Source organism: Bombus terrestris, chromosome 18 (genome assembly GCF_910591885.1).
Source record: "Bombus terrestris chromosome 18, iyBomTerr1.2, whole genome shotgun sequence".
NCBI classification, from domain to species: domain Eukaryota; kingdom Metazoa; phylum Arthropoda; class Insecta; order Hymenoptera; family Apidae; genus Bombus; species Bombus terrestris.
In genome coordinates, this window is record NC_063286.1 from 4,598,346 (window position 1) to 4,613,862 (window position 15,517).

The 15,517-nt window shown below is 29.0% G+C and overlaps 1 protein-coding gene across 1 annotated transcript; it reads left to right on the forward strand.

Moving 5' to 3' along the window:
- Positions 1–945: 945 nt before the first annotated feature.
- Positions 946–14,244, forward strand: LOC100649479 (sialin). Its single transcript, XM_012318333.3, has 9 exons — positions 946–1,167; positions 1,278–1,364; positions 3,671–3,915; positions 4,655–4,891; positions 5,064–5,148; positions 6,783–6,888; positions 7,214–7,475; positions 9,364–9,738; positions 12,937–14,244. The coding sequence occupies exons 2-9, from the start codon at positions 1,355–1,357 to the stop codon at positions 13,183–13,185; spliced, it is 1,569 nt and encodes a 522-aa protein (XP_012173723.2). The 5' UTR covers positions 946–1,167; positions 1,278–1,354; the 3' UTR covers positions 13,186–14,244.
- The last annotated feature ends 1,273 nt before the right edge of the window (positions 14,245–15,517 follow it).

Genomic DNA, 15,517 nt, shown 5'->3' on the forward strand with positions numbered 1-15,517 from the left:
GAGATAGTTGAATGAACATATTGATAACTATGAAAATGTTTTTACATTACATTAAATGTTCATACTATAAGTCAATCTTCTAGCATTTTAAGTAAATCATAAATAAATTTTACATGATAGTTGCTCAGATAAATTATAAAATGAAATACCATATATGTATTATAATAAATTATTTTTTACAATAAAACAGTAATTTTGAAGAAATCATGGCTTTGTAATAAGAATAATATTTAAAAAATATTGTTCACTTATATCAATAAATTATACATAATTTAAAAACTTACATTTCTATGATATTTAATTTATACATAATATGTGTTATAAATTACAATAATCATTTAAATATATACATAGAGTGATGCATACAATCATATTCAAATATAATAAAATAATTTTGAAATATATGATTATAATTTCAGATACACCGTTACACCCATGAATTATAATAATAGAAGAAAACACAGTATATAAACATTGCAACATTCAATATTCATTACTAAATCTGGAACTTAATTAGCGTTCGATCATTTTTAAAACATAATAAATAGAACAAGCTCTCTTTCTCTTTTCCCTTCCTATATTTCTATGCATAAATAGTAATATAATATTTCTTATTGAATATCTAGACATTATGAAAATATTATTATAGGTTAGCGACGTTATTCTAAATTTACTCGGTTCTCTATACACAAGTTCGGTCTAAAATGATGTATTCAAGAAATGGACAGATATCTGGTGGAATGGCCGATTTACAGGCATGCCCTATCAATAAATAAATTAACGATCAATAAATAACGAGCGTAGCGAGACACAAGCCTCGTCGAATAACGAGACAAAGAAACGAATAAGCTTGGATTTTAAACGTACGGAACGCAGCGTAACTTTCGTTATCTACTATTTTTGCATGGGTGGAGGTTCGCAGAAAGATTCCTCAGGGTACGCGTGATTATAGCCGAAGAACAATCATGCAGTATACTCCGCGACACTAGCTGATTAACACACAACACTTAGAGATACACGAAAAGTCTAACAAAATCTGTCGAAGGACAATATTCCTATGAATAAACATCGTGACGCGAGACTTCCTGTAAAATCAATGGAATTATAGGTATTTTCACAGAAAACCGTATACCTCGACACGATTCCAAGAAACGTTCGACTATTTTTGTATCCTTTCGATACTGATACAGAATAAAGTTTCCTTCTATCAATTAAACGTAGAATAAACACGTTAATGATCTTTAAGATTTTTCTTTAAGAAACTTTATTCGCGGAAGACGTCGCGTGTGCGTAATTCCTTCGTTCGATTTAACTGGCGTAGTACCATAACCTACGAGGGAAAGAAATCGACGAAATGGCCAATAGTAAGTAAAACTTTCTTAGTGAAATATAGCAAACGCGAGGGAAATGCACGATTCCACGCGAAGATTGCCGAATATCAGTCAACTGTACCGAAGAGAACGATCATTAACTTCAGTCATATAAATTTCAGGTCATAGCTTTTGTAATTAGTATAAAGTTATTTGACTGTTTAGTTAGCAACGTATTGTAGTAATCGGAAGCTAAAATCACATCTACATCTACATTCGTTATATGCAAAGAGCTTTGTGTTTTCACAACATTTTCATTTAATTAGATATAACTCTGCGATATATGTATATATAATTACAGTGTATTTATGAGAATTACGTGTATTCAACTGGAATATTATTTTTGGAAATTGGAGACTTTAGGGAAAGGATACTATAAGTCACATTTCTCTTTTTTCACAGAACAGGAATTTTTGTCAATCGATCTTATGTTATTAAAATTATCCTTTCGTTTGATCTTGGAGCTAAACATATATTTTTCTACCCTTATGATTTCAAGAATATTGCGTGTCATTAAGTATTAGAGTCATTAAGTATCTAAAGCATTAAAATATCATTTGCCTTAAAAAGTTATATTTTCGTCCATATCCAACAAATTATTTCCATTTTTAACTATTTTATATTAATATATTAAAATAAAAAAGTCAACGAAATCGTCCGGTTATGATGGTTTTTTTAATCTTCGATTGAAATATATTGAATAAAAATTGAGCATAAAAAGGATTTTGTTTCGTACGAGTCTGCCAATTTTTAATAGTTATCAAATTACGTAACCATAAGAATGATTGTTTTACATATTATATCTTTAGATATCAACAGATATTAAAATATCACTTAATCTTCCTATGATCGTGACAAGAAAGAATAAAAAATAATAACAGATGTTATTATAGGTGATAGATTTTTTATTGTCTTACTATTCATAGATTTTGTCTGGTTGCGTGAAATTTTCGTGATATGATAGACGCCAGTATTAATACAAATTATCGCTAAATGATTTTATTCTTGCATTTCATTATCATTAAGGAATTCGAACGAGTATTTCCGACGTAAATGAGTCAATGAAATGATTGATTCTTCACTTTGATTGCATATCTTTTACCTTGAAGTAAAATAGTATGAAGAAACTTATTTATATATTACACGATGGAAGAAGATAGTTCGTATTATCTCACATTAGAATATTACATATCTTTCAATCATTCTTTCATTGTAGGAAAGAAAATATCATAACTTTTCGTAGTGAGGCAGTCGAGTACTTTCGATACAGATATCGATATTTTACATTAACTGTAGATTCTTTCTTAAACTATATTACGTTACGATCCTTTTATTTTAAATATCTTTATGTTTGTTTCATCCTGCTGTAAGACTAAGAGAAACAGACATAACCTAAAATTTATTTTATTTTAATTTTATCTACTTGTCTACATACGCCGCGATATCTTCTGATTCCCGATTTCATTAACATTGATATTTATATTATTTGTTGTTATTTCTCTATTCAGAGATAGGATCATATTAGCTATTATTTTATTCTTTGGATAAATCTATCACACCGTTCTGAGCCGAGAAACCTTTATTTCACTTTCTAGGGATAAAAACAAAAGAACATCTTTAACCTATCGATTAAATCTATCGATTGTATCTAGACCTATCTTCTAGTTACTATTTATAGTAACTAGTGCATCTGCATATGAATAGCGAGCGCGAACTCAAGTTGTCATTTTCAACATTATTATTTTATATATTCTTTATTTTTTATTCGAATTGGACAAACTTTCCGATGTTTTCTATTTAATTCACCTCTTTAATCATTAATCAGATTTTTCGATAAGATTCAAATTAAGAGACCATGCATACTAATAGGTAATTATAATTTATTATATTTTTGTAGTTCTTGAAAATAGTTTTAACAACTTAAATACAAAATTCTGGTCAATGAATCGTCTCCTTGATAATCTCGATCAATAAAACCAGCGTCCTTTAGCACAACTCAGTTAATACTATCGGTGAAATCTTACAAATCATGAGTTACATGTTATTGGTATTAATAAATTCCTTTGCATAGCAGAAACAGGTGTGGTAACAAAACAAATGAAATCGAAACTTTCAAAAGTAAAAGAACTGCACTATATGTATGTACATGTACATGTAGATACTGTACTTTATTAAAATTTGTATTTCAGTTGATTCAAATTAATTTTAAAATAACAATTATCTAATTCTATTATAAAAAATCAATACCAACTATATCTTATTATACATGGATGTGTTCAAATAAATTAAATGCATTCAAGAAAAAGAACTGATATCATGCCGGGACGTGCTTTGGTATCTTGTTTTCTGCGGTTTCGCTATAAATTATATGCTGCGGATCAACTTGAATCTGACGATAGTAGCGATGGTAATACCTCGTCCAAAGCTGGCAACAAATTCTCAATGTGACATCGAAAATCTACGGTTATACAATAAAACAGGCGATAGTAACAACACACTTGAGACTACAATATCTACTACATCACACTCGGAGCAAGATATAATTGTACGTATATTTTTACACTTTTTTTGTATAATAATAATTATAATTGTAATCATTATTATTATATGTTGCAGACCCCTTCTTTCAACATTTTCATGTTCATATACCTAAAGAAGCTTCTCTAGCGTCGAATTATTTTTGGACTGGATTAACATTTTCGAATATTTCAAAACACATGTTTAAATATTATAAAAGCAACTTGTCGTATATTCTTTCATTTGATGTCGTAAAATAGACTAAAATCTTTTAACGTTAAGATAGAACAGATACTTAAATAGTTAATGCCTTAAAACTTGAAATATTTTGTGTAAAGATGTTTACTACTTTTTGACTGATAAATTGATACCTGTTGATTTTGTGATTTGAAAGTATCATTTGTTCAACTATTCGGAAATAAGTTACTACTATTAAAAATATACTACTTAATCCAAAATTAAGCCATTTTTTATTTAAAGGCATATTAAGAAGGCAAATTCATTTCATTTAAGATTTTCATTATTGAAAAATTAGTTTCAAAAATCCACGAAGTTATTTTATGAAAATGAACTAATTTTATAACTCATATTTATACAGATAATATAATTCTCTAATTCAATAAATGTAAATTGTGTTTACAAATGTACTAATTTAAGTTAGAAAAATTTATCAAATGTCCAGCTGGGCAAATTGTAAAGTACAAATTAAATAATAATAAAAAAAAAAATGTACTAATAATATTTCTGGGGTTGAATATTGTTTTCAGGACGATGATCGATTTGCATGGACCGAGCATCAGCAAGGTTTAGCTTTGGGAGCTTACTACTGGTTGCATTGGGCATCGCAACTTCCTGGAGGGCTTCTAGCAAGACGTTATGGTACAAAACTTGTTTACGGCTTAGGAAATCTCTTAACAGCGATTCTTGGCTTCTTTATTCCGTTTATGACCCATTACCACCTTTATGCTCTTGTGACAATACGGGCTCTGCAGGGCCTGGCCGCGGTAAGTCAACAAAAGCATTAAAACTCGATGAAATAAAAATGGGTAATATTATAATTAAAATAAAATATTCTAGTAATAGTCTAAATTTAATTGTCAGCGTTATCTATAAAACTATCGTTGTTGTTCAAACGAAAAATATTCGGACAGTTTTCGATTAAAATTATTTATTTAGGGTGTTGTATGGCCCTCTATGCATGACATGACCGCCAAATGGATTCCTCAGAATGAGAGAAGCAAATTTGTTAGTTCCTATTTGGGTAAAGTATCTACAATATCATAATACATATATGTATTTATCTATATGTATATTTAATAATTATATATAATGATTGTACATATTCCAATGTATATGTATATTTCTAAGAGACAATTTGCATGAAATATCTGAAATATTTTATGATATTTTAGTGTAACATTATAATTATTATATTATACACATAAATATATTTTAAGTGTACGATTAAAAAAATGATTGAAACGTTTGTTATCTACAGTGTAGAAATGTTTTATAAATTTTAACACTTATTTTAAAATAATGAAATAACAAAAGGGTTTGAAACTTCTGTCAGAAAAAAATGCGTTGAACTTCAAACTGATGCACTAAATTTTGTTATCTTGGTAATACAGCAAAAAAGACAATTGCAGTAAAAATTGACTAATTTAATTTTATATGTACATTAAAAGTTAATTGTCTATATACCAGATTCTGATATATAGAATCTAGGATCCCGATTTTTGTTAGCACAAAAATATGTTGATTAAATTAATTATAATTAATAATTAATTTTAATTAATAATTAATAACAATACTAATAATTATAATAACTAATTATAATATATATTAATAATTAATATAATTAATATTAATTATATTAATATTATTATTATTAATTATATATTACTATTACATATATACATATTAATTACATATTATTAATATTAATATATATTTCTTAATATTTAATAATTAATTTTAATTAGTAATTAATATAATTAATAATAATAATATTAATATTATAATATTAATATAATATCAATAATATAATATTAATATATTAATATTATCAATATATTAATATTAATATTAATATATTAATATTATTAATATATTAATATTATATTATTAACATTATATAATTAATATTGATAATATTAATAATATAATATTAATAATATAATTTTAATATATTAATATTATATTAATTATTAAATATTAAATATTAACATTTAAATATTAAAATTATTTATTAATATTAAATATTATAAAAATTATATTAATATTATTAGTATTATTAATATTAATTATATTAATTATTAATATTATTATATTATAATACATATAATAATATATAATAATATTAATGATATTGATTAATTATGTTAATTACAAATTAATTATGATTAATAATTAATATAATTAATTTTAGTAACGATAGTAATAATAATTTTAGTTACGATTAGATAATATAATATATACGATAGATAATTATAATTAATTTTAGTTACGAAATCTAAAGTGGTCTTTCTTATGATCATAATTGTGACATTCACATAAAGGAAGAGTGGACTAAACCACATCTTTCTGAATGTGAGATTGCGGTATTAATTTATTCTAATAAACTGTATTAAGCATACAAAAATGAAAACATTCATTTCTTCCAAATCAAATCTAGCTACTATAACAAAATTACTTGTCACACTAATTTGTGCTCACGTTTATTGTAGACGACAAATTATCAAGTATATTGTGTAGTGGGACTAATCCACCTTTACTCTCAGCGTTTTAATTCTTAATTACTCGTATCACAACGATTGAAGTCATTTCTTAAGAGAAAAGAAAACCGCTAGTGGGTCCGCGCTACGACAGATTTTTAAATATGTCACTTTTCAGGTAGTTCTATCGGTGCTGCTATAACTTACCCCCTTTGCGCAGTTGTTAGTAGTACATTCGGTTGGGGCACTGCATTTTATATAACGTCATTACTTGGAGTCATTTGGTAAGATCATAGCATAGTAGTCGTCAAATTTGCTTTAACGTCAGCTTTTGCTTTTATTGAAAAAGGAAATTCTTAGACGTTTTTAATATTCAAACGTGTAGTGTATAAGAAATTTACTAACTTTTGCTCAAAACATTTTTAAAAAATGGTAGCTAATCTGAGAGGATAACCTTACCAAAATATATAACATTCTTTATACTACACTATACTATACTTTATACTATACTATGATATTCTTTATACTACACTATGCCATATATTATACTGTACTATGATATTCTTTATACTACAAGAAACAGATCTTGACATAAGAAATAATTCCAAGGTACTGTTTCTGGCTATTCCTCATACACGACTCACCTCAGCAACATCCTCGAATATCTGACGAAGAGAAAAAATATATTTTGGAGCATCTTGGTAGTTCGATCGACGAAAAACAAACTGTTATACCTTGGAAACATATACTGACATCTGGTCCAGTTTGGGTTACAATCGCAGCTCACTGGGGTGGAGCGTGGGGCTTTCTCACTCTAATGACTCAAGCTCCAACTTACTTTAACTTCATTCACGGATGGAATATCAATGCGGTAAAAACATATCCTCTGAAACATAATTTCGTAAATAGTTTAATTATTTATTACAATTCTATTAAAATTTCGAATGTTTAAAACGTTTTGTGAAGCATTATACATTCAAAGAGTAGATAGATGTACATCTAGAGTCAAATTGAAGCATTGTACAAGTGATAATTTTATAAAGTATGACACAAAATGTAGATTTCATATTTATAGAACTATTACTTTAATTTTCAATAACATAACCACTGTTCCTTTAGATAATTTTTTGTTATCCAGGCTCTTTACTGATAAATTTCTTTTCCTTTCTGAAAATGAATTCCTTCACGAAATACGATAATATCAACAAAAATAAATCTTTAAAATGTCCCATTTTTGGAACAAGGCCAGAGGCTAAAATTGAAAATTTCAACCAAACTCCACTACTTTGAGTGTACCCTTCATCGGTATATGAGGTCTAACGTTGTCTTATTGAAAATGGACAATTTCTTTTATCATGTGCCTTTAATTCTCTTCAGTAGTCGAAAACAGCAAGTAATTATTTAGTAGTGTGGCTTCGTCACAGATTTCAATAACCTTGAAATCTCTACGATAGCATTAACTGCTACATATAAATTTGATGCAACCTATAACCTATTAATATAACCTATTAATATAAATTTCTATAACCTATTAATTTTTCACCTTTATTGTATAGGTTAGGTTATATTAATAGGAACATGGTCACCGTTAAGCGCGTTCGCCTACGTCAAAATACACGCCACGATGAATATTCATGAGATAGATTTAAGAAAAGTTTGTCGCAAATATCTCGGAGACTAAAATCGAGCGGTGATGGCATGTATAGAAAAAAGTTGTTGAGAATGATGGCCTTGACAACATATTTCAAGATCATGGAAATCGGTGAAGAGGCTACATTTCTAAATAATTATCTCGCTATAATATTCTAAATAATGTCTTGCTCAATACAGCGTGTAAGATATATGTAGTGATTCTGAGTAAACGATTAAAAGATTAAGTTTCAGAGAAAAAAAGGAATCTGTAGATAACATATATATGTACATATACATGTTTAGGTTATCCGAAAAGTGTCTATCATACAAACGTGAAACCAAGTTTGTGAAATGTCGCGGTGTTTATCTCAACAAAATAAAATGGATCGTACGTAATTCGACAAAATAATATAAAACAAAAAACGTTGTGCGTCTATTATTTCCTCATAAAACGAAAGAAACTTTTCAGACAGCCTAATACATATATAGAGGGGAATCTCTATTACGTATCTTGTGATAGCAAAGCCAAAAACACAATTATATTATATATATATATATATACAAAAATTAATAACAATGTATATATATTGTTTAAATATATATTAATATATATTATATATATAATTATATATAATTATAAATAATTAGATATATATTATATATTAATATATAAATATATATATACATATATACATATATATATATACAAAAATTAATAACATATATATATATTTATATATATATATAAATTAATAATATATATATTGTTTAAATATATATTAATATATATTATATATTATATATTATATATAATTATAAATAATTATATATATATTATATATTAATATATAAATATATATATATACAACAATTAATAACAATATATATTATATATATAATTATAAATATATATATATTATATATTAATATTATATAAATATATATTATATATATATATTGTTATTAATTTTTGTCTGTCGGCTACAAAATGAGATTGATTTGCATAGATTTCTCATTCAGTAACGTATTCAATATTTAGGTTACTTAGAAGACGAGATAAACCTCTACTTATTATTATTTAAACTTGCTCGGCAGTTTGCTAATTAATAATGAAAATTTGTTTGCAGACTGGACTTTTATCTGGAGCCCCGCATATACTAAGAATGATTTTCTCGTATTATTACTCGATCATGAGCGACTGGCTCATACGTACCAACAAAATGAGTTTAACGAGCGTTAGAAAACTGGCTTTGTTCGTATGTAATGGTTTGCACGGGATTTTCATCTTGGTTTTGGGCTATAGCGGATGTCATCCGACGCTCGCAGTGGTCTTCATGATGGCGGGAACAACTGTAACTGGTGCGATTTCCGCTGGTCCCTTGGCCACTTTTGTGGATTTGAGTCCGAATTATGCTAGTATTCTTCTTGGATTTTGCGGAATGATAGTGATAGCCTCTGGATTCATTTCACCAGCAGTGGTTGGTATTTTGACGAACAACAATGTAAGTATGAATACAAAGTAATTTTCTATTTTGTTTTATATGAATATAGGTTAATTCTTTGCAACAGCATGGATACAACAATCCATGCATCATTCGAGATTTTATCTCAACTAATCCATACTCAATAAGCTAGTTTATTATTTGTTTATTAGAGAATATAATTCTATAATAATACTCTATAATTAAATTCTAATACTTTCCAAATATTTAACTAACTTCAATATGAAAAAATATAGACACAAAAAATTGCTAGAATATATGTCAATATAAACAGTGATAATGCGAAAAGAATGAACGAAAGAATCAATTCTGTTATAATCAAAGGTATTTATAAGCTGAATGGTTTTATTTTCATTTTCTACGCTTTGAGATAAAACATAATGATAAGATACGTGATAACGTATATTTTGATACATTTTTCATTTTTTTATAACATTTAGAATTGTATTCATGATAAAACAATAACATAAACTAAAGTACAACTTCCGTACTAAATTGTGAATTAACATGATTCTCGACAGTTCTATAAAATTGTCAACATCGTAGGGTTCTATTTCTTTCTAAACTGAACAAAACTTGTTCATATATCATTTCTTTTCTATCTTTCAGAAAGCTTTTATCAGAACTTGATATCATTCATTGCTTTCATTTTTAAAACATTTAAGATTTATGGTTCTTGTTGAAATTAAATGTTCTCGGTTCTTATTTTAATTAACTTAATACATATACATAGTTGTTTTGAAATACGATTATCTTAACCCTTTGCACTGCTATGTGGAGTGTGACTCGACATCAGCTTTATCTCAGGAGCTCCTTTGTCGAGTCCCACTTGACATTCATTCATGTCCATCTTTTTTTTGTGAAACGTGCGAAAGAAAACCAGAATTGCATTCTGGAAATTGTTTCAAGATATATCATACACTTAAAGATTACAAAATACAACAATAGTGTGAATAAAACTGGTATTTAACCCTTTCGCTTCGACACGAGCGCCGCTTATAGGCGGCAACCACGCGACGAATCCTGAGTTTCAGTACTCCATATATCGCGCATATACCAGTGCCATCTGTAGTCAATAATATATTTTTTCGTTATCGGCAGAACATTTTCTGTTGATTTTATTGATATATTGGATTAATCACTTCTTAAAAGTTACTCATTATTGAAACGTTACCAAAACGTTTTACCCAATATATTTCAAACATCCAAACGATCGTATACTGTTTCGTGCTAAAAAATCTGTTAAATCCATTGACCGTGAAACGATATTTCACGTACGGTTCTTACAAGAATTATTGTTATTTAAGACTTAGAAAAACGTATATGCAGCAACCGCTTCCGTTCAGTGAGAATGGACTGCCGAAGCGAAAGAATTGAGTGAATTTGTTTCTTCCTTTATTTATTTAAATTGTCTTATTTTTTAGTTAAAGTAAATTTCAAATGAAACACTTAAAAGCGTTGGGAACTGCTGCTAACGAAATTTAAATAAAATTCGCAGTGTAAAGGGTTAACACTTAGCCAACCACGCGTGCCACAGCGAGCTATACGTTTCCACCGCGCTCGGACAAGCCAACCTATTTTTCCAAGTATCGACGACTAATATTCGCTACTTGAAAAACAAAGAAATCTAGAAATTATTTAAATAGTTAATTATTCGGTTGGCTAAATGTTAATTTCCTGTAGGTATAATTGCTTACCTTTAATTATTTCCCTCTTAAACACTCTTTACTTATAGCAAAATGCCTTTGGTTCGTTGAAAATTATCAAATTAAATACAAAATTAATATTGTTTATACACTAGATAAAAAAAGTTTCTACACACCAGACTAGAATTTCGTAATTACTTTATTCCAATTTACAATGGATTTGTAAACATTTTTTTCTAAGGAATTATAATTTATAAAAATAATAAAGTTACTAACGTTAAAAAAGATTCCATTATATGGAAACATTTTTGATCCAGTATATATGGATGAATATTTTTAAAAAACTATACTTACCCAATAGAAACACTATGTAAAAGTATATAAAACTAAAAAATCAATACTAAAAATGTAAAATGACACTATTCTGAAATGCATCAGGTATGTAAGTATGAAACCGGAATTTGTCTACAGATGGCCCTAGCTGATAATGTAGTTATCACTAACTTGCGTCATTGATACCAAAAATCTTTGTTGACATCTCACAAACATTTTCGACTCAGAACAATACAAGTTTCATACAACAGCATAGTTTGTAATAACGTTGATCATGTCGAATTTTGTGCCTGGAAACTACGATTTGCGGACAGCATTGTTTTTCTGTTACCGTTTGAAGAAAACTGCTGCAGAATCCCATCGAATGCTTGTCGAAGCTTACGGTGAGCATGCTCTTGGTAAATCACAGCGCTTTGAGTGGTTTAAAAAATTCAGAAGTGGCAATTTTGACGTGAGGAACGAAGAACGTGGATCAGAAGGGTGTGATCTATTATGAGCTGTTAAAACCTTGGCGAAACCGTTAATACCGAGCGCTACCGACAACAAATGATCGATTTGAATCGAGCTTTGCGCGAAAAACGACCAGAATATCAAAAAAGGCAACACAAAGTAATTTTGTTTCCTGATAATGCACCATCGCATACAGCAAAACCAGCCAAGAAAACGATTGAAGCGTTCAGTTGGGAAATACTTTCGCACGCGTGTTACTCACCAGACTTGGCTCTGTCCGATTACTATTTATTTGCATCGATGGGACAAGCACTTTCTGACCAGCACTTCACTTCTTACGAAAATGTACGAAAATGGCTCGGTGACTGGTTTGCCTCAAAAGAGCGACAGTTTTTCTGGCGTAGCATCCACCAATTGTCAGACAGGTGGGAAAAATGTATAGCTAACGATGGGCAATACTTCGAATAAAATATTTTTTCTATACAAAAATTCCGGTTTCATATTTACATACCTGGTAAAACGGTGCTGTTCCTTATTATAATATTTATATAACATTTTACAACAAGTTACGACATTGTATAAACATTATAATATGGAATAATATAGTAAGAAATAATCTGTAAATTTGTAATTTGAAACTGTTGAAAATTTTGTAAAACAGACCATTATACAAACAGGCAGGTTTATATTACGGACCATTATATAAACATTATATTAAAAAATAAAATTATTTGAAATATCGTTTTATCATTTGCATTATTTTTTTCAGCAAACTGTATCGCAATGGCGATTAGTTTTCATCATAGCTGCTGTTAATTCCATCGTCGGGACTGTTATATGCTTGATATTTGGAACATCAAAAGAACAACCATGGAATAAGTATGGTAAGTCAAACAAGCAAAAAGCGCAAGAATTGCAGAAACTGACAGCGACGCCATTTATAAAAATCGAAGAGGAAAATCAGAAAAAGGATACGACCGAAAAAGATGGAATGGTTACGGATGAACAAGAGAAATAAATACACATGTGTCTGAGTTATTTGTAAAATAAAATAAAATACAGCATGTGTTCACGACTAACGATAATAACAATAACGTTTACCTCGGTTTTTCGTGATTTGCAGTTGAAGGAATTACCAACTGAAAGAATTCTGATAAGAAGAGAAATTAGAGAAAAGAATGAAAGGGAAACGTATTGTTCAAAATTTCATACCTCTGAATTTTTAGAAGACTGATCAAATGTCGCGTATCATAATAAATTAATAATTTTGAATACTTTGAAATTACTCTAATTTTGAATATCAATGTATTCTAATCAAGAATTTCACATTAATTTCATCGAATTCATAGAAAGATCTAGTGTTTTATGTTTTGCTTAATAAATTTAAATTACTGTGTCTTCCTAATATCTTTACAAGCTGTTAAATGTGAAAAATTATAATAGTTCACATATTTCCACATAAAAATGTTGAACGATTTAGTCTACTAAAACAATTTAACATTAAGTATAAAAATAACTTATTTAACAGGTTGATTTTATTGTCTAAACACATCAACTCTGAGTATATGGTATATTGCACAGAAATTGAAATACTTAATGTAAAAAATAGAAAGAAATGTGTAGGAAAAAGAAAGACAAACAGCAATTGATCATGCGAGATACTTGCTGTATATATGAGTTTTTGATAGTCTACAGAAAAATATATTGTTTCTTTGTTCCATTAAAATTAAGTAAAATTAAGTAACAGAACTTCTGAAACTATTGCAACTGTTTGTATTCTAATAACAACATGTATAAGCGCGATAAAAATACATGAAATTTCACTGTAATTAAATAACAATTGCAATAAAGACATTTAGAATTTAGAATTAAATGTCATTAACAAGGAACACCACTCAAGTGTGACATACCGATTTTGATAAAACTTACTAGACACATACCATAGCAAAAATATTCAACACGTATTTCTTTTATTTATATAATTTGTATAATATAAATGTAGTATCTAAATGGGTCTTTAGAGGAAAGGACAAGTGATGATGTCTTGATTTAATAAATAGTATTCGAAGCAACGAAATGATTACAATGCTGTCGTACGTCTTATTCTCATAGGCGGCTTTCGACTTCCCGATTCACACTCTCCGGCTTCTACACTCGCTCGCTCTCGCTTCTCAACTCACACTGTACACCTTTTGCATCCGTTCTCTCCGGCTTCTCAACTAACACTCTGCCTTTTGCGTCTCTTTGTCTTTTCCCGTCCTATCGAACACGTGTCCCGAAACGACCGTGGCCAGGGTCACGCAGGCCCTTTCCACGAAACTATCCACTTAAAAGGACCGACGACACATTGCTGTACCCGACGATGCCGCGGCTCTCGCCACTTTGTTTACGCTTCGGCCGATATCTTTGGCCTTTTGTCCACGATACTACATAAAGAAGGTGAAAACAGCTGTCAAAGCAGGTGTTGAAAATGTATTTCCTAAAGTATGTGGTAATCTATTCAAGACAGAGAACTGATGTCAATAGCATCTTTAACCCTTTGAGTGCTGTGGGCGCATATAGATGTCTGGCGAAAGCTATCGGTGTGGACTAAGGACATATGTATGCGCTTTCTGTAAGTGCCCGGCATGGGCTAAGGACGCATATATGGGTTTTTCAATTTTTCCGAACACCTACGCAGAAGTAATACTATTACGTTCGTGTGAAATAAATATAAATGCATTCCTTACGGCAGTAAACAAATGCCAATAGTGCCTCGTTATTGTTGAAGAGGTCACCACTTGTAAGAAAACTCTACATCTGGTTTTTTTAGTTTTCTCAGACACTGAATTTTTCACACACAACTAAATTATTAACTTGTGTTATATTTACTAAATTTAGTTTTCTAGTTTATTGTTTTCTAGTTTATTACCCAAATTCTAGTTAACTGTAAATTTCAATGTTTATAATAAATAATTAAAAATAACTAAAAAATAACGCTCTTGAATCATTTAATCTCGTGCAAAAGAATTACTATAACTTATTACGATTTGCGCTTTGAATAGTCAATCAACAGAGTTCGGTCTAACGAAAAAGTATTCCGTCCACAGCGATCGTCAGCGCTAGACGCGCGCCGTCTGTACGGACAACATAGGCCGCGAGTAGTCAGCACTCAAATGGTTAATAGCATTATAACATCTTTGTATAAATCCAAGCTCATGGCAAATGACCACCGTGTGCGCCGCTTACTATAGAATGCAACAATACAGACCACCCTGGAAAGAGAATTTTTATTACACTAGAAGTAATGATACATATTTATTAAATGTTTTGTATTTAGAATAACACTCTAAATTAAATTGTAAAGTTTT

What these genes read in the sequence shown, in the direction of transcription:
- LOC100649479 (XM_012318333.3), top strand. An exon ending in CTCTGCAGGGCCTGGCCGCG is followed by an intron (nt 4,892 to 5,063) that starts GTAAGTCAACAA and finishes TTATTTATTTAG; the next exon opens with GGTGTTGTATGGCCCTCTAT. An exon ending in GTATTTTGACGAACAACAAT is followed by an intron (nt 9,739 to 12,936) that starts GTAAGTATGAAT and finishes TATTTTTTTCAG; the next exon opens with CAAACTGTATCGCAATGGCG.